The sequence below is a fragment of the Mustela nigripes genome, chromosome 8, assembly GCF_022355385.1.
Source record: "Mustela nigripes isolate SB6536 chromosome 8, MUSNIG.SB6536, whole genome shotgun sequence".
Lineage (NCBI taxonomy): Eukaryota > Metazoa > Chordata > Mammalia > Carnivora > Mustelidae > Mustela > Mustela nigripes.
The window spans coordinates 64,724,124-64,751,132 of NC_081564.1; the positions used below are offsets into that span (position 1 = coordinate 64,724,124).

Genomic DNA, 27,009 nt, shown 5'->3' on the forward strand with positions numbered 1-27,009 from the left:
CTGTATTTCTTTGTCCTTGCTCGGGGAGGGGAAGGGAGGGGAAGGGAAGAGCCTGCTGTCTGGCATTGTCTGGCTCACTCCGGGGGTTTTTCCAAGGAAGCATCCCTGGATTAAAAGGCTGGAGCATCCAAGCTCATCTGCTCTAGTCCCTGTCTCTGAGGGTGGGCCTATGGCTCAGAAAGCTCCAGAACAGTACAGCTGCCTCCGCCCTTCCTGCCTTGCAAGTTTCCTGAAAAAGGTGGCCTTGAAGGGGACAGCTTCCTGGGGTCTGGTGTCTTGCCTCTGCTCTAGCCCCTGTCCATCCCTGAAGAGTGAGCAGAACTTTGGGGGGGTGGGGGGGAGGTCCATCCCTGCAGAGTGAGCAGCACTTCCTGGGGGGGGAGGGGCAGAGGCACAGTACATACACATTGCCGTACTCCATCTCCGTGATGGTGATGGTCTTGACATGCCAGACCAGCTCTCTCTTGGGGATGAACCGGTCCTCCCTGGCAAGGTGGCCCACGCAGAGGGAGGCAATGTCCCCCAGGAAGATGCTGTCAAACTCAAACGTGTCTGTGGTCCCCCTGAAGGAAACAAAGATAGGCCCGTAAGAGCTGCCCGTATCCACTGAAGGAGGTGAGCATTTATTGAGTGCCTACTGCATGCCAGGCACACTGGTCTGAGGAGCAGGGATGGAATGGCAACCACAGCCCGATGTCAGGCTCACGTTCTTTCAGGGGTTTGGTCTAGTTTTGCAACAAGACAACCACAGTCATTAAAAACCCCTGCCTGGGGACGCCTGGGAGGCTCAGTGGGTTAAGCCTCTGCCTTTGGCTCAGGTCATGATCTCGGGGTCCTGGGATCGAGCGTCGTATCGGGCTCTCTGCTCAGTGGGGAGCCTGCTTCCCTTCATCTCTCTCTCTGCCTGCCTCTCTGCCTACTTGTGATCTCTCTCTGTCAAATGAATAAATAAAATCTTAAAAAAAAAAAAACAAAACCCTTCCTGGTCGCAGCACCAGGGGGTGGGACCGTCATGAAGCAGATGGAGCCGGGAGAAGGGGGAGTTGGGTGTTGAGCTGGGGAGAGTGTTGGGGTTCAGAGAGCAGAGCCATGGGAGGACGGGAAGAGGCCCCCAAGGGGAAACTGACTGGGGGCTTCGGGAAGGAGGCACAGGCTTTACTTGCGGGGTACTACTGGCTTGGCTGAAGCTGGGGTTCAGCCGGGGAAGCGGCAAGGGGAGAGGCAGGGTGCGGCCATCTGTGGCAGTCCAGAGTGCCAGTGTAAGGAGCTCAGACTTCGTCCTGAGGCACAGGGAGTTCGAATGAGAGCTATAGTGGGTCACAGGCGGGGGAGACTTCTGTAAGCACTTCTGGAGGGAGCGGGGAGGGGAAGGGGGCATCTGGGCGGACCAGAGGCGGCTCTGGTATGGAGGAGGGGAGATGGTCCCGGAGTGCCTGCCAACCAGGAATGGCGAGAAGAAGTGCCTTTACCCGAAACTCCAGGCTGATTTCCCTGCAGAGCATCTCGGAGGCTCCGTCCTCCCTTTGTCCCTCCAAGTAGAACTCATTTCTATGCTGTCTCTCATGATGACTCTCTTGCAATCTCATGGTTCAATGTTCTCTTTTTCCATGAGGCCATGAGCACCTGGTCTGCACGGACTTGGAGGAGGTCTGCAGTGCTCCCCGGTCCTGCTGCCATGAAGCCTCTCTTTAATTAGCTAATTACTAATTTTTGCTGTAGCTTTCTATTAACTTTTAAAAACTGAAATATATTTGACATAAGACTGTATAAACTTAAGGTGTATGTGTTAATTTCATACAGTTTTTATATTACAGCATGACTGCCATTGTAGCGATAATTAGTACCTCTAGTACATTACAGAATTAGTCTTTCTTTTTAATGGTTGACATAATTAAACTCTCATCTAGTAGCCTCTCTTGGAGTGGCAATCCCCTCCTTTCCCTTTTATAAGGGAAACTCCTCGGTCCTGACGAGTTTGCACAGGGCTGGCACATAGTAGGTGATCGGTAAGTGCAGTGTAGGCCCATTTGTATACTTATGGCGCCTACCAAGGGGATTGATTTTGGGGGTCCCTCTCTGACCCACCCCACCCACCATCACTCCCTTGTGGGAACCCCTCTTCTTACTTCCTAAAGGCCCGTTGTCGGGAAGAATTTTCCACGAGGAACTCTTTGGATCGGTTCTTCCGGCCTTCGAGGATGAGCCAGACGTTCTCCCTGGTTTCACCTCCGTTGCCTGTTTCAATGACGATCTCGTAGGCTGCGGTGAAGAAGGTGGGAGAGGGTCAGCTAGGGAAGCACCCCCTGCCCATGGCTTCCAGGTCCACCCTCTGATCTTAGACCACAGCCAGGGGGCAGGATGGAGTCTCTGCAAAGAGGTACTACCAGGAGAGTCTGCCCTCCCCCCTCCGCCCCCAACCCAGGCTACTGTTAGAACCTCTTCCAGTTAGAGAACAACAGCTTTGCCCTGCTGGGCGGGAAGCCCCAGCAAGCAGTGGGGGAAGATGAGTTTGGGAGAGGTGCTGGGGCCTGGTTCTCAGGGATGGACAGCCCCCAAGAGGTAAAATGGAGATCATGTGCAGAGAGAAGAGGACAGGGAAGGGTGGGCAGGCCAGACTCCAGGAGAGCTTTGAAGTTTGTACACAAGTGCCAGGTCCTGCCCGGTCTCAGTTCTCACTCCGGTGCCCTCCTCCCCTGCACTGCCCTCGCGCGCGTCAGCATGCACTCAGTGATATTTGTTATGAGGCTGCCAAGCGTCAGGATGCAGCTAGATTCTGGGGGACACTGGAACTGCCTCTACAGCCCCAGACACACAATGACTACCATAGCCCCCAGACGGAGTGTGCTACCCTGGCAACCCTGCAGCAAAGGGCTGAGGGAGCTCAGGGTGAGAGGAAAAATCAGTTGCCCATTAACTCTCCAGCACCATCTTCTCGTATTTTCTTCCTTGCTCTCTCCATGCACTCTGCCTCCGTGCTGTCCCTGGAGCCCTGGGAGGTGCCCTTGCTCCCTGCACAGCAGTGCTGCCCCCCAACCCCTTGCTCTCTTCACTCCCACTCACTAGGCTCAGCCTTCACCTTGTCCTTGCTCATGAAGTCTGCCCCAGCCCCTCAAGATTGCAACCCTATGCACCCAGCACTCCTGGCCTGCCTTCAGGGGCTCCACATTTTTCTCTTCTTTTTATCACCTGTTACCTAGGAACATGCTGTGTAGTTTGCTTATGATTTTACCGTTCATTGTACTCCCCATCCCATCTGAATGTAAGCTCCACGAGAACAGGGGGAGGTCTTTGTTTCACTTACTGATAGATCCCAAGTGCCCAGAACAGTGCCGGGCACACAGGCACTCCATACATATTTGAACAAATGAATGAATGATCCCGCCACCGGAAGCCTCACGAAGGAGGCAGCATTTGAGCCCGTGCTTAAAGAAGAGTGATGATGACCATTGGCAGAAAATGAAAGGAGGTTCTAGGCGGAGGGAGGAGCACAAGCAAAGACTGAGGAGGTGAGGAGGGCTGGGAGTTCACGTGAGCCAGCAATCCCTCCCCAGGGACCAGGCCAGAGATGGAGATTTCCAGAGTGTCCCTTGTGCATGTGGCTCTTGGAGCAGTCAAGGAATCAGAAGGTTTGGGATTCTGGATGCAAAGGACAGCTGTTTCTGCACCTTTCTCCCAGAGATGTGATATGGACAATGGAGAGAAGGCATGGCTGTGCCTACAGCCCTTGTGACTTCTCTCAAGGAGAGCGTCAGCTGTTGAGATGAGGGAAGTGAATCTGGACAAACAGGCAGGTAGCCAGTGATAGAGGAGGAAAGCCACAGAGAGCACATAACTCCTGAAGAAGACGAGGCTCTGTGGGTCCGTACAAATCGCAGCCCAGGACACTGAGGACCTACGATGGCTGAGCCATTGTCAGCTCCCACTGACATTCTGCTTTCCTCACAGAGGGTGGGCTGAGTTCTGCAGACCTAACACCTGGGAGTTGCAAGTGAATCCTGGGCTTTGTTGAGGAAATGGTTTGTTGGCCGCTGGGGAGGAGGCAGGAGCTCTAGGAACCTAGAGGCTCACTAGGTGAACTCAAGTCAGAGATTCAAGAACTAATGCGGATGGAGTGCAAATGGGCCATAATCCTTTCCCGTTGGTCCTGAGGGTAAGGAAGCCAAGTAAGGTGTGTCAGCAAGGACATTTAGAGAAATTGGGAACAAATGTTGCCAATGGCATCTGTGGTCTTTTGAGAGGAAGTTTCAGTGAACATAGTCCACCCTGTTCTCTTTCCCGGTATTTCATCAATGGCTCGATAAAAATGTGGAAGGCGTGCCTCTCAAATTTGTGTATATGTGGCTGGGGGGGAGGGGAATGGACAGAGGAGCACCAGGGACCTGAAGGAATGGGGCAGGTGGGAATGGTGAACCCAGGCTAGTGGCGATCAGTGTAAGGCCCCCCTCGAGGCCAGCACACCCACAGCGCAAGCCCGGCTGGAGAGAGGAGCACAGCAGCTCCGGCACGAGTCACCAGCACGAAGGGGGCACCAGCCAAGCCACCATGGGCTCTGGGGGGCATGAGTGGAGTTCAAGTGGCAGGACAGGAGAGGGAAGAGCAACCACCCTTGAAATCTTCCTCTTGGGCATGGCATCTGCGGAGGAAGATGAGCAAGGAATTCAGGCTGTCCTGTCATGTGAGAGGTGCTGAATAAACAGGGGTTGTCCTGAGGCAGGAACCGCAGGGGCACACGATGCTGGGACAGTGGGCGCCTGGAACTCGCTGTTCCAGATCACCTTGCCCATCTCACAATGTCAGGAGGCCTCCTGCTTTGTGGTTCAGATGGCCAGTCAGCTTCTTCCCTTGGGAGACACCGTCTTCTCTTCCGCTGAAAATGTTAAGTACAGAGCTATGGGGTTGGGACTACCAGAGACCATCTTCCCACAGTGTAGACAAAGAAGCAGAGCTGAGAGGAAGTTGAGACAGAGATGTCCTGAAGTGACTGGTGCCTCTGGAGACAACCGAGTGGAAGCCAGCTCCACCTGAGATTTCCAAGTTCTGGGAAACAACACATTTCCTCTTTGCTGGAGCCTCAAGGTGGGTTCAGACCCAGACAACCAAGAGTCCTGACCATTCCTGAAATGCTCTGTTTGACTCCACAAGAACGGGAGCTTCGAGAACTTGAGTACGAAGATGGATTTTCTGACAGAGTTGCCTGGTAAAGCAGGGAGTCCTCCGTCCCTGGGGAGCTGTCATCAAGCTGGACTATTTCTGGCCTGGAAACTTGGTAGATAAGGCTCAAAGAGCAGCCCTAGGAGGCATCAAGGGAGGGAGAACAGGAAGGGGAAGGGCTGTAGGAAGGGGGCCCTTCTCCTGCTGGAGGATGTCCCAGTGAGGGAGATCCTTCCAGGGTTGTGTGTGTGTGCGTGCGTGAGTGGGTGTGTGTACGTGCGTATGTGTATGTGTGTGCGTGCTTGTGCACACACAAACTTATAATACTACTGCTCAGCCCTTACTCTGGATTAATTGCAACAGAATCTGGGATTGGGACCCAGATGTCATTGTTATTTAAAAGTTGCCGATGGCTTTCAGCTTTGCAGCATGCTGGAATCATCTGCAGAGGCAGGTGCTTGCAGAGGGCTGGGAGCAGCTCTGGAAGCGCTAACAAGAGTCAGAGGTAAAGACAGAGAAGAGGGGCTGCGCCAGGTGGAGCAACTGACCCATCTGGAGACCAGCCAAGCCCAGTAAAGATGAGATAGCCTGCAGCAGAGCAGTGAGCCCTGGACTAGGAATCAGGTCACCTGGGTCCTACCAGCTGTGAATGGGCCTTAGATGTGTTGCTTCACCTCTCCGGGTTTTGTTTTCCTTACTGCCGGTATCGAGGTGAGAATTTACACCCAATCCAGCTCAGGGGGTGGGAGTGGAACCGTGAAGGCCTAACGAGAACAGAGGTGTAGAGTGCTTCCCACGTATGAGGCTCTGTTCGCGCACTGTGCGGGTGTTGGTTCTCACAAGCAGGGTACCTGGAAGCGCCCCAAGGCCACAAACACTGAGTGCCACTAGGGCAGGGTCTTGATTTCACCTACTGGTGTGTCCCAGACTTCAGCAGGGGTTGTGGCATTTGGGAGGCGCTTCGTAAACGTCTGCCAAGTGGCTAAATAAAGGTAGCTGAGGACTGGGATGTTTGGCTCCAGCTGTGTCCGAGGCTCTCCCCAGTGTGACCCTCCATCTGAGGACACAGGTATGGTCATCTGTCCCTGTGCCATACCTTGAGGGCACCACGCTGCCATCCGTGGCCTCTAAGCAAAGACAGATATCCAGGACAGCTCCTGGGCTGCCTGCCCCTGCTGTCCAATCTCCCATCCGTAACGTCCTTCCAGAACTAACCCAAGTGCTGCTCTCCTCGGCCATCTCCCTGCTAACCCAACCCCCGAAGGTCTTAGCAGCTGCTTGGCTGGAAATCTTCGAAGGAGACTCGGTGATTATACTCTGAGCCACACTAATCTCTCCTCCCCTGGAAGCCAATAGCCTGGAGGAGCCTCTATGGAAGGGGTTTAAGGCTTCCTATTGCATGAAGGGCTGACGCTTCTCCCTCTAACAAGATATGAGGCTCTAAGAGGAAGGACCACCACTTCTCTTCGCTGAGCACTAACTGCACACTTATTGTCCCAAAGCTTGTAGAGCTGCAGAAGGCTACAAACATGAGTGGCCCTGTCCCTGACCTCTGAAAGCTTCTAGCTGTATAGGGACACTAACCATGTGCAAAAGCTGATACAAATAAACTGGAGGTCACAGAGCAGTGTGCACCACTCACGCATCTGTCACGAAGCTGGGCAACCGGTGACTCCTCTGTAAGTGTGGGGTCTAACCTCTGCATCAGGGAGGAATCCTTGCACCATAAACCTGACCATAAACCTGACAACATCCTTTGGATGTTCCCTGGGACATAATGCTCACCATCTCTTAGAGAAGTTAAGGTCACGATTGGGTAGTTTGGATGGTGTGGCCAGCATGAATGGGTGGCTTTCTACCAGAGAGCCATGCTTCCCTTCCATGGTATACAGTTTTTCCCCTGGAGGGGCTGTCCAGCCAGGGACTACATTTCCCAGGTGCCCTTGCATCTGGGTAGAACCAAATGATTAGTTCTCACCAACAGAAAGTGAGTCAATTTGTTATGAAAGTAGGGACGCATGCCTTCTCCATGCTCTTTTTCCTTTTGCAAGAACTTTGGGAGCCCTATGTTGAAAATGGCAGAGACACAGATCAAAAGACCTTGGGTCCCTGAATCACAGTGTGGAAGGTCTCCTGCCAATGACCACACTGGACGGTTTATCACATGAATAGAAATACATTTTGGTTTGTTAAGCCATTGAGATTTGGGGGTCCACCTCTTACTACAGTTAGCATTACCTTGAAAACTGAGGTTAAAAAAATCCTTTCTTTACACTGGGCTCTGCCTTTGGTAAGACCTTGAATCTGCTGAACCCAGACTACAGGCAACTGTAATAAAGGAACATCTCCCTAGTCCTGGGATGGCCATCCACTTGGGGGATCAATTACTTTTCCCTTTAAATATCCCCTGCGGATCTAAGAAAGAGGCTGCAGGAGAGGCTGGCTCCTCCTACACATTCTGTTTCCAGAAGTCTTGATTTGTCAGCTGTTGCCACGGGCCCCAGTTGTATGGAGCCCATGATACAAAAATAAACCAGAGACAGAGCTTCCCACTCAAGTGCCCAGCCCAGTCCTCAGGGCAGGGTGAGCTTGTCCCCTGTGGTTTTCTGGCTACCTAATTAGTCCCTGTGATTGGGGCCAAGATCTGGGACCAATGTCTTGGCTGTTCCAAGTTTGCCAAGGAATATTTAGGGTATTTATTTATGTACCTTCCCAAAATTCTTTCCTTCATAGGACCTCTGAGTCCCTCCAGCTGTAACAGTCTCTATTTCAGATTTACCGACGCCCTTCCCTACCCCCTCCTGAGCCACCTCCCATCTAACACTGAAGACTCAGCCCATGAGTCACACCTGCCCCCCACGTACTGGTCTCCTCCAGCTCATCACGGATCTCATTGTTGGCACAGGCAAAGTCACGGAGCGTCTGCCTGTCTCCCTCACTCCTGGAGAGCCAGCAGTCACACTGGAAGCGGAAGGTCTCATCACGCGAGTTGTCCTTCACGTCGATGTAGCTCAGGTGCCAGCCAGGAAAGATCCCTGTGGAAAAGACTTCGTGGGGACCAGGAGCTGAACACGCTGTCTTGCTTTCTGCTGTCTGCTGCCCCCTGCCCACTGCCCGTGAGGCCCCACACGAGTTCTCTGTCCTCTCTCGGCCTGGCTTTCTTTGTTGAGGGAATGAGGACATGGGCTAGATGGTCTCTGAGGGCTCCTCTAGCCCAGGGCAGGTAATGCTCTTTGCAAAATCCTTAGTCTGGGGTTCATGAGCCCTTAGATCTGTGTATGGGAATGAAGCAGTCTAGCGGCTGGGAGAAATTGTGCTGTGATTACATGTTTCACCAGGGAGAGAGCTCATAACTTCCACCAGGTTCACAATGGGGGCCACTGACTTCTGGGGAGTTCACACAGCTGAAGGACAAATCCTATTACTTCCTGACTCCAGTATGCACCTGACTCAGGCCGGTTATCCTTCCAGAATTCGTTCTGGCATCACCCCCTCCGGGAAGCCTTCCCTAGTGTCCCCTGATTGCCCAGTAGGCCTGCACCTGCCTTGGCCACACGCTGACCTCCCCGTGTCATCACTGTTTACGTGTCTCTTCCCCTGACCATGAGCTTTTGGGGGACAGGGACCTGGTCTTATTTGTTTTTGTTTCCCTAAAGCCTTGCCTATTGCCGGTCATGTAGTAGCCGCTCCATGAATGTGGGCCGTGTCTGTTATGACGTTGAGGACCTTGGCTGTTCAGTGGTCATAGAAGGGATTTGAGGCTGCTGCTTCTTCAGGGTATATGTTAAACTTGAAAGGTCTCAGCCTAATACTGAACATACAGTTACTTCTGCTGTAACTGGCAGGGCTTCTTTCCGAAGTGCTCCCCCCAAATCACAGCTATCAAGTATAAATCTCTGTATTTGCTGTGGCAGCTATGTCTTATTTGTGCCTCACACTGGTGCAGTTACTCTCTGAGAACTCGGAAAACCAAAGCACCCATCACACATGGGGGAAATCCTGTTGTGTGACAGGTTACGAGGTGGTACCGGCTGCTCATTAGTTGTCCACAGGCAACCTCGCAAGGAAGGCACGGATATGCTCAAGTGTCATGTCTTGACCTCCCATGTCACCTGGGCCTGTCCCCACCAAAAAGCCATTCCCTAGGATTGGACACTGCCTCCAGCAACACCTGTAGATCCTGCTGCTGGCCTCAAGGGTCTTATAAGCACAAAGACACACAAAGATGGACACACACTTCTATCCCTCGGCTTTCCGGGGATGGGGACGGGGGAGTGGATGTGGAGGCTCCCGGGCTGGGCATACACACCAGCAGTCCTAGGATAGCTTAATTCTGGATTAAAGGCTCTTCATATATTTTTTAAAACATAGATCTGTACTGAAGTAAAAACCCAGGAGTCCTGAAATAATTACGTTAAAATTTAAAATACGTCTGTTGAGTTAAACAGTGGTAAGTAATTTTATCGATAAACTTAGAAAAGCACAACAATATTTTTACTTTTCCACATTGGGGCCAGTTCTGACTGTAAGGTTATAAATTGGCTGCTTTCTGAGATGATAACATCATGAAACTGATTCAACCGCTTAATAATCCCTGGTGTGTTCAGTCTGGAAATGATGCACAGGAGACCCGTTGGAGCAGTCCTTACAGACCTCCAGAGTGGAACAGAGAAAGGGAGAGGCAAGTAAAAAGGAAGGCAGAGAAAGAGAAGCCAAATGTTGGTGCCCTTGGAAGGTGTAGGTGTGTGTGTGAAGGAGAGAGCAAGAGAGCAAGTGGGAGAGAGAGAGAATGTGTTTTCCAGACCTTACCCAAATCAATTACAATAGGGTCTCTGGGGTAGAAGCCAGGCATCAGTGGTCTTTACAGTTGCCCAGCAATTTCAATGTAGAGCCAAGGCTGAGAACTAGGACCTACACTGCAATCACCTGGGCCCCCCATCCTGGAGAGTCTGATTGAGGGGGTTTGTAATGAGGTTCAAGAATTTCCATCTCTAACTAGTTCCTTGGTCATGCTGGTGCTGCAGGTACCAGAGTCACATCTTGAGAATCACTGGCTTAATGATCTCTCCTGACTCCAGGATGACGGTGTTTCAATGGCTTCATGACAAAATAATCAATGGGAATTAATGGGTAATTATAAGTGTGTGATTGTGTGTGTATGGGTGAGTGTTAGTGGAGAGGGATGACGTTAATTGGAGAGGTGGGTCATCGCAAGATCATGTCTGTTGCTGGAACACACTATTCACCCTGCTTCACAGCCCAAGTAGATTTCACTCCTGAATTACTTCTTGGACTCCAGGCAGGGTGGTGACAGTGAGCAGAGGGGAAAGGAGGATTCTGGGCTGGCTTTGACTTTATCCACAGACAATTCAGTGCTCTAATGGAGCAGTGAAAGCCACTGGAGATGGAAGAGAAGGAATGTGTCTGGCCTGGGTTGCCCTGGTGCTTGGTTGCTTCTCTTCCCACCCTTCCCCCCTTTCCCCTGTCCTCTGAAAGCATGGCCTTGTCTCACCCATCTCCAATTCTCTTTTCAAGTAGTTCTTAAAAAACAAACAAAAGCCCTCCTTCCATGATAAATAGCAGGCTAACCCCAACTCCTTTAAGATGAAAGAAACTTGTCTTCAGATCTTTTCTCATTGTTGATTTAGTTGCCTTGTTTTGGATATGTTCAGTGTGATTGAAAGGGACCCTACCACCATGAACTCTACTAAGAACCTATCAGACATGCAGCTGGAAACAAGCAGCTCTGGGGGCTGATATCACGCGGTTGGCTTTTACTGGTGAAGACGAATCCACAGTAACAGCTTGGCTAATGGTGTGGCCAGCACTAGCCTGATGGTGGAGAACCTCCTGACCCTGTGGAACAACAAGGAGCCATCTGAAAGCCACCATTAGAGAGTCCATTTCTTTACAAAGTCTCCTCTCCTAAAAAATTTATTTGAGAGAGAGAGAGAGAAAGGGATAGTGATTATGCAAGAAAGAGCATGAACAGGGGAAGGGGCAAGAGAAAGAGAGGAAAGCAGGCTCCTCACTGAGCAAGGAGCCTGATGCGGGACTTGATGCCAGGACCCTGGAATCATGACCTGAGCTGAAGGCAGATGCTTAACTGACTGAGCCACCCAGGTACCCCAAAGTCCCCTCTTTTAAAGTTTTACTTTTTAAATTTTTTACACAATGATAGTAACTCCCCACTGCTGGACACCTTTTGACTCACAGCCAATCCATATCAGATCATATCTGCCACATCCTCTTCCATAGTTGTATGGTTTTCCTTTCCATGCACACACCAGAAATCAAATACCCACACACTACCTTGTGGACACATAGTTGTTCTCCAGAATTTCACTTGCATTTTACAGAATTTATAATATTGATGCTGTACTTCTTATCCTTCTACATATATCATAGTGATCTTTTAAAATCATAGATTAAATTTTGTGGTAAAAAGTTCTTCATGGGGCACCTGGGTGGCTCAGTCAGTTAAGCGTCTGCCTTCAGCTCAGGTCATGATCCCAGAGTCCAAGGATCAAGCCCTGCATTGGGCTCCCTGCTCAGCTGAGAGTCTGCTTGTCCCTCTCCCTCTGCTTCTCCCCCCCAGTAGTTCTCTCTCTCTTGCTCAGTTTTTCCCAAATAAATAGATAAAAATCTTTAAGAAAATAACTAAAATCTTTAAAAAAAGAAATCTTTAGAAAAAAGGTTTTTCATTTCCCCAGAGTTTTCATCAGAGAAAGCAAGCAAGCAAGAAGAATTAGAAAATAAAAACAGTATGTTATAATTTGTTCTGTTATAAAAGCTATGGAGGTAACTGGAATTAAGAGGAAGAATAAATCATTCACCTTTATTTTCTTCTCTGGACAATATTTTCATGGTAATCATGGGAGCATTTTTTTAAACAAAAGAATTACAGTTAATCAGTGGCAAAGAAAGGACAACTAGAAAGGCACCATTTGTAATCCTAATTTATCATCACTGGATGAAGCCATTAGATGAACAGTTATTGGCGGGGGAAAGGTGTCAGGGTAACCAGGCTGACAGTCCCTGGATCCACTATTTGGTGTGAACATCAGGAAGAGTAGGATTGCTGTGAGGTAATGGGAAGTACACAGTTGCATTTTAAAGAAAGATGCCAAAGAAAGTTGAACCTGAATCCAAGCATGCCTTTAGAGCTGACTTCCAAATTGTAGGAAATATGGGGACTCGAGAGGCAAAGACACTACAGTAAGCAGATAAACACTAGAATCTAAACATTCTAGAATGTCCAGAATGTAGACATTCTATAGATCATTGGCCCAATCGATTCCACAAGCAAATGGCATGACAAAAGAAGTAGGCATGCTCTGCTTTTGAAGAGACTGAAGGGAGATGGCAGCTATACACGGAGTGGAGACCTTGTTTGCTTCCAGGTTCATGCAAACCCAAAAGTACAAAGGCATTTTTTTTTTTTTTTACATTAAGGAAATTGGTGTATGGAGTGGAAATCAGATGACACAAGGAAATCATTGTTTAGTGTGATCATGGCATTGTGTTTCACTTAAAAATGTCCATTTTGAAAAGTGAAACATACTAAATATGTTTGGGATGAAATAATATGAAGTAAGGGTTTGATTTTATATAATCTAACAACCAAAAAGAAATTAAGAAAGAAAAAGAAAAAGTGAGAAGGGGAAAGCAGGTATGACAACTCATAATTGTTGGATCTATGTGATGGTGATGTGGAGGTTCACTATACCATTTCCCTCACTTTTGTTCATCCTTAAAATTTTTCATGAAAATTACTGGATAAACAAAAAAGATGGAAAGATAGATTCAAAGAAAGAGATGACTGCCATGATATTAAGTTAACTAAACATTTGTAACTTATGAGGCATCACAACTTTTTTTGTGGAAGTCTCTCAAACGAAATATTTTTACCCTCATAAATTGCTATGCAAGGGAAGCATAATGTAGCTTGAATATTTTTAAACTAAATATGAAAAAATGTGGCACAGAGAGAGAGAGCTTAAGGACATATTTAGCTGTCTTGGCTTATATTAACATTTAAGTTACTATAAAGAGGAAGCTAGGCACAGAACCTGGACTTCCCTGTACCTCTCCTGACCCTACTATCCCAACCACCTGAGTTCACTGAGGATACAGATAGACATCTTCCTTTCCCTGCTTTCAGATCCAAAGTCTGGCTGGAGGGGAGGAGGCCCACTTCTCTGCCTACAAAGGAAAGAGGATAACGTCGGTGCTCGGGGTTTCTTTAAGGCGAGGAACAAGGCAATCAGATAGTCTTGAGTTACCCAAGGGACGAACCAGACTGTTTGAAGAGCTTGCCACCTAAACCACAGTAGTAGCAACAAACAGTACAGCCGAACGCGAGGAGCTGTCCACGGTGCTGAGCTGCCTCCCTTTTCTTTTGATAGTGAGGAGACACAAAATGATTGGCTGTAAAGTTTTTGTACAGAGGAAAAATGAATCAAGAAAAATGAGAAACTCTGGATATGTGCATAGTTGGTGTCGGGGACATGGTAGGAAAAGCAGTATTAGTGGACCTAGTCATGAACCTGGGATTCATGGCCAGGACTTAATTTTTGAAAATATTAAGGCACGGGGAAAAACTGATTCCATGGAGATGTAGGTTTCTTGTGACTGCGGCATGAAAAAAAATCAGGACTGAGTCTGAGAGAGTGAAATGTGGCTATAAATAAATTCCATTAAAACTATATTAAGTCCCTACTATAGTACAGGCAGTGTGATAGGCATTACGGAAAGAGCAATGACCAAGACAACGGTGTAGTTAGGAACTAAGCTTGATTTCTAAAATTTGTCTAGAAACACAGGACATTTCTAACTGATGGAAATGTCAAAATGGTGGCAACCAACAGTTTTTAGTTGTCTGCCACCTTGTGGTAGGAGGGTCAACGTGCTGCCAGGGGGATGGTGGAAAGCGGAGGTTTGCTATCCCCACCACCCTGACCTTGAGCAAGAGCTACCTTTGTTGTCATGCCAGACCCTCAGCTTGCAGAGGTGGCCCAGGCTCAGCATGTCAGGGAAGTTGAATGTGTCTGTGTTGTTCCGCTCAAACTTGTTCCAATTGGCTGACTGCTTCAGGGCCAGTGTCCCGCTGTCCCCATTCTCCCCGAAGATGATGATGAACACATTGGCATCGGTGCCTGCTCCTAGAGGGTATACAAAATAAGGGTTCTGGGTGTTAGCCTCTTCAACACACAGTCCACTTGCTCTGGTTCCCACCCTGGCTTTCTTGGAGGAGCCATCAGTGCAGATGGGAAGTTTAATGTTGATGAGGCCAGTGGGGAGGTTGGAAAGAGTTGGTTAGTTTTTTGAGACTTCTGGGTCTCCAATTTTATCTTTCATCTTATCTCTGTGTCTTCTAAATGCTATTGGGCTAAATGGAGTCTGGTTAGCAAGTATGAGTGGTCTAGTGCAAAAACTCATTTATTTCTGGGGAAATACACCCATACTTAAAAGTATGCCATGAAGACTGGTTTTTCAGGTTAGAAATCTAGGCTCCTTCCTGCACAACATGGATTCAGAATGAAATAGGAAAGTTCCTTATTCCCCAGATCTATCCCTGGTTGACAGTCTATACTAGAGCTTTGTATCATTTGCTTAAGCCAAATAGAGGTATTGACCCTAGTTAAAAAGAAAATGTTTCTGAAAGGGGTGACTCTGTGAAGGTTTCCTGAAACATACACCCTATGGTTATCATGGGATTTATCAACTATTTTCTGAGAACACATCATGAGGGGATGTAGGGGTAAAAAACATGTGGGCACTTGGAACTTTTAGCAAGAAGAGTGAAGGCTCCATTGTTAGGAGAAAGGAAGAAGAGAAGTACCAACAAACTTACCTGCTACCTGGGCCCACACTTACTCCAGAGATCTTACCATGAGAGCTTAATTTCTTTGGCTAAATGCTTCTTTGTTGAAAATGTAAGCTTTTATGGCCTACAAGCTAACCCCTCACAAGACATTTATACACAGTGCGAATGAGTTTGTATATTTGTACATTCCTTGTAACAGGTCCTGGAGAACAGTTTGATATAGAGAAGGGTAAGTGGGAGACATTGTTTCCACGATGGGAGTGTATTCCCACTCAACCTCAGGCCTTTGCACAAACTAGCATTTTTGCTTGGAAGGTCCTTCAGCTGGTGTTCCATCTACCTCAGTGGCTTCTGTTTGTCTTTCTGCACTAGACTTTGGTATCTCTTCTGGGAATACCTCCATGACCCTTGCTCCCCAGCTAGATAAAGAACCCTCTTCTGGGTCCCCCAGCTCCTGTGCAGACCTCTTCCAGAGCTTAGTTCACTGCCATTGTTCCCCTAGAATGTCAGTTTTAGTTCACTGTCATTGCTCCACTAGAATACCAGACTCATAAGGGCTCAGGGTCATCTCTCCATGCTAAGATTCCAGACCAAACCTGGCACACAGAAGATGGTTGCCAACCATCTGTGTGTCAAGGAACCCAAGGGCATCTGAGATTCACAGCAGCATGAAGACAGAGGGCCTCTGAGTCATGTTCCTGCATAGTTTTCCAAAGTGCTGACCATGGTGCCCAAACTGGTTCTCCCAGACCTCCTTGAGGGAGGAGGAGGAGAGCCAGTTCAGTCACTGGGAAGAAATACTTTGTCTGGACAGAAAGTGACACATGGTGGAAAGGATTTGTGTTTGGAAGGTCAGCCAAAGAAAAGTGAGAGCCTGACCAGAGCCCAGGGCCTGAGCCAGAATTTGAGGAAGGGCAAGTGGACTGGGATGTGGGACTGGGAGATGGGACAGATGCCCTGACTCACCCAGGATGTCACTGGTCTTGACTGAGACAGTGTAGGAGGTCCACTCCATCATCTCTTCCCCATCAATGACAGCACACATCTCACACACGAGGGTCTTCTTGCCCTTCCGCTGGGACAGCCAGTCTCCATAGTAGAACATGGTCAGGTCTCCAGTATTCATGCACTTCAGGAGGATCTGGATGAGAGGAGCCAGTGTGGGAACCCTCCCTCACCTCCACCAGCTGTCCACCTGCGAACACAGGTCCCTTTCCCGAACCCCAAGGACCCATGATTCCAGACCCAAGATGAATTCTTCTGATCAAGATTCTCTGGGAAAAAGACCCTGTGTTGTATGTCTTGCACAGGGGCCGAAACCCCTTAGTTTGGGGATTTGGAAATGGGTAATGCATTCAAACCTGTTTCTGAGAGGTACCTTCATTGTGCACAAGAAATGTTTGTTGAATAAATGACAGAAAAAGGGACCAACCAAACCACTGTCAGCCATAAATACCTCTGGTTGGCCAAGTTGTCCTTGGTGTGGGCACCATATTGTTGGCTCAAGAAAAATCTGCTAATGGCTGTAGAGGGGTAGTGGGAACCTCAGGGGACTCAGGATAGATAGCCTTTGGTGGCTGGGAGATTTGAGGACTGAATCAGAGAGAGCAGAGCCTGAGATGGAAAGAGAGGCAGCTACCTAATGTGTGATCCTAAGGCACCCAAATCTCCCTTCCATCCTGCCCGAAGTGCCCAACATTAGACCCTCTGCTATCCCGGTTGTTGCTGCTTCTCTCTCTATCCTCCCAATTGACCTCCTCCAAGAAGGACGCGCTAAGTCTGTCCACACTATACTGACTGCACATACTGAGCACAAACAACTAAAACTACGTTCTCTGGTTAATTCAAGCCAAAGGGCTCACCGGATCACTAGGTCTGATTCATGTCATAACCCTCTAAAGTGACATTTTCTCTTTAACCAGGTCCACTGAATAACCGAGAAGAGCAGGAAGAAGGGTTGGGCTGTGGCTGGAAGGAAGATATTTACCCTCTCCAGGAACCACTCGGGCCGGCTGCCCAGGCCATCAATTCGGATCCGCATCTTGGTGAACGGAGCAATGTCCAGGATCTCCATGATGAAAGTGTCATTCTGCTCCCGCTCAAATCTGGGGAAGAGATGAGGGGCGTGATGTAGGATGCTGGCTAGAGTGAGGGGTTAGGCCTGAGAGAGGATGGAAAGGGAGGCTCCCAGCGACGCCCCAGCAGTCTGTCCCTTGCACCCCAGATGTGTTCCTAAAAGACTGGGTTAAGGGAGCTTGGCTGATAGCCATGACCCTGAATCAGGCTCTGGATCCTAATCTCATTCTGCCAGCCACCTAGAGCAGTCCAAGCTTCTCTCTGGGACTTGGTTTCCTTGTCCTTATTCTGGTGGAAATGACACTGGTCCTGCAATCTCACCAAACTGTCAGGAGGACCAAAAGAATGTGACATCAACTTAAAATATAAAAGGAATTCCATATCTGCAAGGCTTCAGATGAGATTCTAGGAGTGACAGGGCTGCCATGAATGGTGGGGCAGCCTGTACACTGCTCAGCTTAGATGGTACCATTTACATTTTTCTGTACACAATCTGCAAAACTAAATGCAGAAGCCTGAGATTGGGTAATGATACCAATAACTATTAAATGGCAGGCACGTAGAGGTAATATTGCTTTTGGTGCTATTACTATTTTTCTGCTAAATGACCTCATCATCGTCTCAGAAATGCTCTATCTTGCTTTCTTACTGCTCTTCCTACAGGGCTACATGTATAATGCAACCTTCAGTGCTGATTGCTTGACTGATAACTGATTCCAGATAATGCTGCTGATAAGCCTTGGGGGTAATGCAAGTGGCACTGAAGATAGGGAGATAGGATGCCGCTAGGCGATTGGGCTTCCTTGTATATAAGACATATGTTTAAAAACAGAGGCCACAGCCGGAGGGGGTTGGGACCGAAAATGCTGCAAACCAAGAACTAGTCCTTTTCTCAGAGGCAGTGGAAGAGCAGAGGTCTAATCCTTTTTGATAACTTACTCATCTGTATTTTATGATTATTAGCAGCGAAGACATTCTCCCGGAAGTCTGCTCTAAATCCCTCCTGCTCTAATTTAAGCCCTGCCTGTTGTTCTGGTCCTGTGGAAACTACAAAGGCGTGCTCACAAGTCTCCTTGTCGCTCGTAACACTTACTGGAGATTCTCTCAAATAATCTTTCAACTAGTTGATTCCTTACCAGGTGCATAATTTTGCAGATTTAAGGAATTTTAGAATTCTTTGCTTTGAAAAAAAAAAAAAAAGAATTCTTTGTGTTTCTCTTGAATTTTCACTCTTTGAATTTAGTCAAGTATTCCCATTTTATGGAGATTTTATGGTGGGGCAGTATAAAAGGGAGAAAGAAATAAGCTTTTCTTCTAGAAGACTGAAGAGTGGATGACTGTGCCCTCTCATCCTTTATTAGAGGCTAGACCCCAGTCCCGCCTGGGTGGACCGCAGCAGGGTAAAAGGCCCACATCCACAGTGGAAGCCCCACCCGGGCCCTTCATCCCTCCACGACTCACTGGCCGCATGTTTCCAGCTGTCCCACTCCCTCACATATCTCAGCTGACATGTAGGAGGGCTCCACTTTGAGAGGCCACCTGGGGAGAGGCGGTCATCCTCCGATCCAGGTCTGTTTGCCTCTGGCTCAGAAAAGCGGGGCTGCCAAAGTGGTCCAGAGCCTGCCCTGCTCCTCTGCTCAGAGGGGCCTCTACTCAGCAGCAAAAGAGGTAGCGTTGCGGGTGTGTGTGTGTGTGTGTGAGACCTTTGGCTGCCCCTCAGTCCTTCCCTGTTCTGGTTTCCTTCCCTTCCCTGACCCCCACCAAGGGCTGTCCTTGGGAAAGGGCCTAGCACCCACTCACTCACTGGTCTCTGGGACTCAGAACAGCCAGAGAGCTAACCAGGGCCCAAGTTTTCATGTGGAAAAGCAGCTATTTGATGGAAGAATTTTAGACATTGCTAAGAAGCTAGGGAAGGTTTGTGGGTAGCCCTGCAAAAGGGCTGGCTGGAAGACAGGGAGAAAAGGTATGGGGTCCAAAGCTGGCCTCTCCGGGAAAGCTGCCTAAGCAGTCAGCCTTGGTGCCACTAGAGGCATGGCCGGGGCTCTTGGGAATGGCAGGGGTCAGAGCCTTGGCTATGGCTTCAGGCTAGACCTAGCTCTAGCTGCTTCCAGGCTAGACTTTACACCAAGAGCCATCTAGTTCATGCCCTGCCACCTCCAGTGATGGGCCCCCGTCAGGCTGGGGCAGCCCTTTTTCTCTCTGGATGGCTGGGGCCAACTTTTAATAAGGTTGGTTTACATGGAGCTGAGCCTCCCCTCACGGGTCCCAGCTCTGCCCACCAGAGCTAATGGTTTCACTGTCAACAGTTCGGCCACACCCAGTGCCATGCAACAGTCCCATGCAACTGGCCATCAGTGGAATATTAGGCAGCCGTGAAAATGAACAAATCACAGCCATCCTCAGGGGCTCAGAGAAATCTGAAAATCCTAGTGTCGAGGAAAGAAATTAAACATGAAAGAATGCCCACAACTTGTCTCACTTACATAACACTGAAATCAAGACTCAGTGGAAGCTGGTTGTTCAGGGAGGCCAGCGCAGGGTAGGGATAAAAGAATAAAGGAAAGCAAAAATGTATCTACCTTAAAAGCCAAGACAATACTCATGTCTAGGGTGGGGAGGTACAGGGAACTGGTAATGTTCTTGGGCTGGGGGATGGCTCATAGGTTTTGTTCTGTAAGTGTTTACAATTTATGTACATATATATGTTATGCACGTTATACTTGTTATATATATATATATATATATATATATATATATATATATATATATATATGAACAGATGGCTAGGTACAAATAAATAGAACTATATTCTCTAATTAGCTGGTGCCAAAGAGGTATGAGGTTATTGAATTATATAGATCATAGAAGGACATCTAACCCCACCCATACATAGTTCCTAATAAACATTAAAAAAATTGAATGTCCTTGAAACTGTTGACTATTCCTGATAAGAAAGAGATTTCAGAGCCCTGCTCTGTGGGTCAGAGCCCCTGAGGTAGGCTGACAAACACTTCCTGCTAGGGTGATGCTTAATGCAGTCACAAGTGTCTTTCTAAGGAGGAGGCAAAGAGATATTTGACACCGACATGAGGGAGGAGGCGATAGGGAGGATGGAGCAGGAAGAGGCAGCAAGATGCTGGCTTTGAACGCTGGAGAGACGTGGCCACAAGCTAAGGAAGGCGGGCAGCCCCTAGAAATTGGGAGAGGTAAGGAATGGGTTCTCCCCCAGAACCTCTGAAAGGGGTGCGACTGGCCTTGATTTCTGCTGAGTGATACTGACTTGAGACTTCTGGCCTGGGGAAATGGGAGAGAATACATCCCTGTGGTTTGAAGCCACTAGATTTGCAGCAAATTTTTATCACACCCCCAAGGGCCATGGATGGAGCACACTGGGATGTGAAGGGTGGTCACCTTGGGACCAGCATAGGGTGTATTCCAAAGATGCGTGAGAAGCAGGATGACCGTCTTAGTGGTGGTGTCCATGTCCACGGGTGCAGATGTGCCTGGGGGGTAAAAGGTGAGCCAACAACCTCTGGCTCTTCAGATCTCTCCTCGGGAACCATTAAGATAAGTGAACACAGCACATGCCCCCATGAGATATCAGGGGGTGACGAGCCGAACCCACCGGCTGCATCCGTATGCACAAGCATCCTGGTTGCGGTGTGAATGTAGACCAAAGGCAAAGAAACCTCAGATTCCAAATATCTGTCATCCCAACATGCCAGATAAGGCCCTGTGCATGTTCTAATCTCCCAGAGCCCTCGTAAAGCATGGCCTTCCGGCTGAAGACAATGTGTCAGGAGGGCTGACCCAGCAGTAGGAGCTGGGACTTTCCAACTGCCTCCCACGGGTCCCTCAAAGACAGCCTGCCTTCCTCTTCTGTCCCCTGAGACTTGCCTCCAAGCCCAACTGAGGGAAGGACTCAGCACACCCAACAACAACCCTGCCCTTGAGTCCCCAAAGATGGGCTCCTTCCATTCCCAGAGCTTTAATGGGAGTAGTGGGAGTTCCAAGTGATAAAGAGACAAGACTCACGAGCTTATCAAAGCCATGGCCACAGTCACTGGTCCAATAGTTCCCATCTGTCTCCTGAAATGGCGTCTAGAACCCTACTGGGCTCTTCACTCTGCTGGCATTCCCTTGGGCTCAGTTCCTCATCTTCTTTGCACTGGGGGCTCATGAAAGCCATGTGGCCATTCCGTTGGGCAGACCCACAGAACTCTGACTTCCTTTTGCTTCCAGATCAGGAATCTCTCAGGATATGAGGTCTCTACTGGGCCTGGGAATGATTCCTTACAGGCACTTACTTCCCTTTAAAAAGTCGCATATCTTTGTCTAAAAATAGCATCTATCCCCACCAGATACCAGCTGACTAAAATTCCACCATTAGAGACTCATTCCTTGGTTTGCGCATTACCTTTTGAGGATGCCATCTTTTTGGATGCCACATTCACTCACCAGCATCTCAGTGTGAATTAGTTTACAGAACTGTTTCCCCCAAAGTGGCAAGATAAGAAGTTGGGGGCTTCAGTTGGGGAATGGAGTAAGTGAATAGCTACTGACCTTGACCTCTGGGTCGAACATTTGACAACAGGGCAGTTGGAGCAGGCAAACCATGTATGTAGGCATGGCTCTGCCTCCTGTCTGGTCATGCACCATCTTTTGGGGGTAAGGATCTCCTTGCACAGCACCAAGCTGTGCATGTGTTGTAAGCCCAGTGAGTCTTACTACCCAAGTCCCTGATCAAGACGCTGACACTGAAATAAAGCGCAGGTCAAACAGAGCCAGTTGCTGATGAAATCAAGCAAAATTTGCCTTGGGTAAGAGGTCTGAGCTTGCAAACTAGAGGTGGTAAGGAACAATAGCTCTCAGCACAAAATAAGTCTTTATTCAGAAAAACAAAATCCTTACAAGAAGGATTGTGATAAGCGCCTCAAATCACCTACAATATGGTTGTATTATAATGTGACTCTCAAGCAAGACTTCCAGAATTTAAGTACTGCCAGAAAGGAGTCTATCTCCTCTACCAGCAACTACTTCTGTATATGTCTGTGAAATAAGGTGTGATGTTGATATGGGATCATCAATTAAAGAAAAAAGAAAACTCAACAGGACTTTGGGCTTGGGATGGAGGTTAGGGCCAGAGTATAGAGAGCATGAGACTCCAGACAGACAGGGGCTAAGCCACATGAAACTACAGAGCCAGGCCCCACCACCTCCAGGAAGCCTCCCAGGTGACCAGACCATGGCCTGAGCCCTAGCAGGCCCACAGTAGTCAGGCCTGGGTTGCCCCGCTCTCCCGCTCAACACATCAGGGGCCAGGGATGGCCTGGGGGACAATGGCTGAACACAGAAAACTAGCACAAACCCAGGACTGTCTGAGTCAGGACTTCAGTGAAAGGGCAGACAGTAAAAGCTGTGGGGAGTTCACCTTTATCATCATTACTGATGACGTAAGGGGCAGCAGAACCTCATGCTTAAGGCCACAGACCCCTGGATGCAGCTCCCAGTGCCATGTGACCTTCAACAGCACGACTTCACCTTGCTGTGTCTCAGTTTTTGTTTTTCAAAAAGGGGATGATAGAAATGGTCCTCAGAGAGCCGCAGGGAGAACTGTACCAATGCGCTCAGGGGGCTTAGGGAAATGCCAGGTCCATGGTAAGGTCACTCTGGTGTTCATGCTGCTGCTGTGGCTCCCCAAGTGTTAAGCTGTGTGGGTTCGGGAATCTTCTCCTGGTCATACTCTGTCTCTTATGTCTGAAACAGTGCCTGCCATATACTATGTGTTCAATTATTTTTTAATATTTAAAAATACTTTTGGCTTTTTATTTGCAATCATTTTAGACTTGTAGGAGAGGAGCAAAAATAGAACCGAGTTTCTGTGTTCTCTTTGCTCAGCTTCCCCTAATGTTAACATCTTACATCATCATGGTACGGGGAACGAAAGCAGGAGATTCACAAGGATACAACGCTATCAACTAATAGACAGACTTTATAATAAACATTTTTAGGTGATGGAGGTCGGGAGGGAAAGATGGAGGGAAGGATGGGTGGAGGGGGGGAGGGAGAGAAGGAAGGAAGGAAAGAAAGCAGGAAGGCAGGCAGGAAGGAGGGAAGGAGCTCGCTGTGGGCTGAGATGATCAAGGCAGGCTTCCTGGAGGAGGTAGATTTGAGCTGGCCCCTGGAAGAGAAAGGCCCTGAGACAGAAGAGAATGGGTGAGAGGCATTCCAGGAGAGAAGAATCTCCTGGATAGAGGTGTGGAGGCTAGAAGGCCCTAAGGTATGAGGGGAGAGGGAGGGAAGCAGCCGATTGAGGCAGGGTGGGACTAGAGGCTGGGGGACTGGATGTGCAGAAGGGCGAGGGGCAGAAGCCCCCTCTAGATACCTGGCCTTCTTCTTGTCCAGCTTCACTTCCTCTGTGCTGCCATTGATGCCGTAGAGGGTCATAAAGATATTGGAGTCTGTACCCCCGCCGACCACATCACCCGTCCACACTGTCATCTCATAGAGCACCTGCCGAGAGAGGGATGCTGTGAGAGCTGCCGACAGTTCTGCCCAGGCCCATGCCAGGCCTGCCATGTGCTACGGGCCAGCAAGCACAGTTCCAGGTCTGTCCCTGTGTTGGGCACAGCCAGTAGACCCTGCGAGCCTCCTTGAGCAGTGACGCTCGAAGAATAGCCACTGCTTCCCTGATTTACTCTTCAGGTTGGGGTTTGGCCCTTTTGCCTGAGGTTTGTTCCAAAGAGAATGTGTTTCCTTCTGTCTGTCTCCACTGGAGGGGGAAGGGACAGCCTGCTCTTCCCTGGACGGTGCCTCACTGGTTCTTTCTCCAGGGGCAGCCTTGTAGCAAGAGGGGCCTCCTTTGCCCATGTTCTGGAATGTCCTCTGGCTTTTTTCTCTGTTCCTTCTTGCCAGGATGCCCATCTCCTCTGAACACAGCTAGCCCTGCCTTCCCCTGAGACTGAAGCATGGCGTTCTCACCTGGTCCCCACTACCCAGAAGCCCTTCAACTCAGAACCCGAGTTATGCGTCACAGCGATCACGTTCCCGATGTTGTGCCTGTTGGGGGCTGGGGGCTAGGTGCCTTTCAAGCAGCATCGAGAATCTTTGCCATGATACCATGAGGGTAGAAGTGGTCTTGGTAGGCCTGGCCCAGAGGCCAAGTTCACTACTTATTTGCCCAGGTAGTGAGGGAAGAGCCTCTTGCTTTATCAGGAAAATCCTCTCAAACCTTAACAGGGCATCGTGGTGGCCCGAGGAGCTATTGGGAATGAAGGCAGGAGCCTGGTGCTTTTTTGCTCTTATTCAGACAGGCAGGAAAAATAGCAAGATCAAAATGAGAGCTTTGGTGACCCCATGGAGACTGGCCCCTTAAGGCTAGTGCCTCCAGACTGTCGTGCTCTCTGGGCCCATCTTTCTCTCCTTTACACAGATGTGTCTCTTTTTAGGTAATAGGTTGTTTCCAGAAAGAGACACAGAAATGGGGCTTTTGTAATTCCGCTCTGATAGCTCCTGGGGAGATGGACTGTCCAAAGAACCCTGTGGTTCTTTGCAAAGTGATAAAGCTGTGTTCTTTTATAGCGTCAATAATAGGGGCGTGGGTCTGCATTTCCACAGACTAAAGGGCTCAGGGGGAGATACAGCTGTCCTGAGTGGGGTGTGTGTGGGGGGGTGGGCGGCACGCACACAGACACACTCACACCCACATGCACACTGGGAACTGGGTCAGGACAGAGGTCCCTGGATGAACTGTGTGCTCACCCACACCATCCGTCTGGCCGTAGATGGAGATGTCTGGGTAAGGAGGGGGAGTGGATCTATGCTGTAGAAAGTTCTGCTTTCTGGCTCTCGAGCAGGGGAGGGGCAGGCAGGGTGATTTCTTCTTACCTTCGTGGGACACCTTCTGACCTACATCTATAGCCCACTGGTTTAGATTCAGGAACAGAGTTGAGGGCTGGAGCATTCTGTTGAGCCCATAGCTTTTTGGTGGGAAACACCCTGCAGGGTTACGTGAACCAGGGCCATCTGCACCACCAACTGGCCACGTATCCTTGGGCCCAGCCCTCAGGCATCCAGCACTGGCTTGTGAGTTCATGCAATTTCATCCCAGATCATGCGGCCAGTTAGAGGTGGCGGACAGGAGCCCAAAGCTGCTGTCCTTCAGAGGTCTCGTGCCAGCAGCTCTCACTGCCCTGTAAGATCCCAAGGCACGTGGTAGCCCACATGCTGTCTTTCTCCACCACTGTCCTTGGGCATGGAGGGAGCCTTTGGCAGAAAATGACTCTGCACACCTATGCAGGGCTTGCAAAGCTCTTCAGGGACTGTTCATGACCTCACTTGCTCTCATCAAGATCTTCTTACATGGAACAGGATAGAAAGTCTTATTTCCATGGACTGCATGAGAAGACCAAGACCCAGAGAAGTTAGGCGATTTGCCCAAGGTCACAAGGCAGCAGACCTAAAGAGACTCGAGTCTCTTGGCTCCTAGCAAAGTGAGTCTGGATGGTGAACCGGGCTTCAGCCCTGCCCCAGGGATGAGTCTCCTGCTTCCCTCACTTCTGTCTCCCCTTCTGCTCTCCTACCCGACCCTGCATAGCTCTTGCCATGCCATAGGCACACCCAGGCCCCTCTCCATACCTTCTTCCCTATGTTCACCACCATGGCGTCCAGGAGGTCAAAGACGCGGGAGGTGACACCATCGCCTCGGTCTTTGGCAAGCCAGCAGTTGCAGCGCAATGTGTACTTGGTGCCCTGGGTGGGCACGGCCAGACACAGCTCCTCCACCAGCCAGCAGCTCTCGGGGGAGGCCCCATCGTGGCCCAGCTGGGAGAGGACACACCAACAGTCTGGGTAAAACTGGGAAGGAAGCCCTTGCCACTCAGCATCCCTTCCCCGGTTCTGCAACTTCCTCCTCACGGCTTCCTTCCAAAGTGCTCTGTACACAGACCTGGGTACCCCCCTACCCAGGAGGTGAGGAGGTTTTGCAGATGAAATAGAAATCTCTAAACAGATGATTTTGAATTAATCAAAAGATTATTCTGGGTCGGCCTCACCTAATCAGGCAAGCCCTTTAAGAGAGGGTCTAAATGTCAGAGATGGAAGAAGTCAGAGACATTTGAAGCAGAAAAGATGGTGTCTTATTGGTCTTGCCAAAACAAACTGCCATGTTTTGGAGAAGGTCATGTGACATGGGAGGCCTGCAGCCTCTGGGAACTGGCAGCCTCAGTCCTACAACCACAAGGAAATGGATTCTGCCAATGACCAGTGAGCTTGGAAGAGAACCCCCAGCTTCAAATGAGACCATAGCCCTAGCGGCAACTTGATTTCAGCCCAGTGAGACCTTGGGAAGAGGACACAGCTAACTCACATCTGGACTCCTGACCTGGGAAAATGGGAAATAATACATCTATGTGATCTTATGCTAAGTTTGTGATAATCTGTTACACAGCAATGGAAAACTAATACAGCAGACATCTCAGTGGAACACCAAGACCCGGCAGGGCAGTGACTCATTCAGGGTCACCTAGTTGATGGCAAAGGCCAGGGGACCTTTCTCCATGACCTGCCCCAAGCTGGGGCTCCAGGTCATTTGCTCTGGTTGCCCTCCACACCTCCACCTGCTACGTCCTGATCAGCTCCTTCCTTCCCTGGGGGTAGGCACCATCCAGGACCCAGGGACCAGCACCTCTATTTTCTTGATGATGCCCACATCCAAGCCTGCAACATAGAACTCCTCCACGGAGCCACAGCTGAAGCCCTTCTTCCCCCGGGGGAAGTCCAGCCAGATGCGGTTGCTGCGTTCATCATCCTCCCCAATGAGTAAGATGAAGGCCCGGCTGTCAGTGGCTGCATCCTTGTGCTTCCCGGTGGTGACCGACACATAGTAGGGAATCACTGCAAGAGATTATGGGACCCAAACTCATAATGGGCCAGGTGGACATGGGTGGGCTCAT

General features: G+C 49.4%; 1 protein-coding gene across 2 annotated transcripts in view; it reads right to left on the reverse strand.

Moving 5' to 3' along the window:
• Positions 1-27,009, reverse strand: part of LOXHD1 (lipoxygenase homology PLAT domains 1) — a 149,399-nt gene that overhangs the window by 5,533 nt on the left and 116,857 nt on the right. Inside the window, exons 32-40 of one of the 2 annotated variants that reach the window (XM_059410056.1) lie at positions 26,742-26,950; positions 25,694-25,879; positions 23,442-23,569; positions 16,968-17,085; positions 15,947-16,121; positions 14,130-14,315; positions 8,016-8,186; positions 2,127-2,259; positions 405-563 (exon numbers count right to left, since the gene is read on the reverse strand). In XM_059410056.1, the coding sequence (XP_059266039.1) occupies positions 405-563; positions 2,127-2,259; positions 8,016-8,186; positions 14,130-14,315; positions 15,947-16,121; positions 16,968-17,085; positions 23,442-23,569; positions 25,694-25,879; positions 26,742-26,950 (1,465 nt within the window). The remainder of the gene's footprint in view (positions 1-404; positions 564-2,126; positions 2,260-8,015; positions 8,187-14,129; positions 14,316-15,946; positions 16,122-16,967; positions 17,086-23,441; positions 23,570-25,693; positions 25,880-26,741; positions 26,951-27,009) is intronic. The other variant, XM_059410058.1, reaches the window with a different exon arrangement.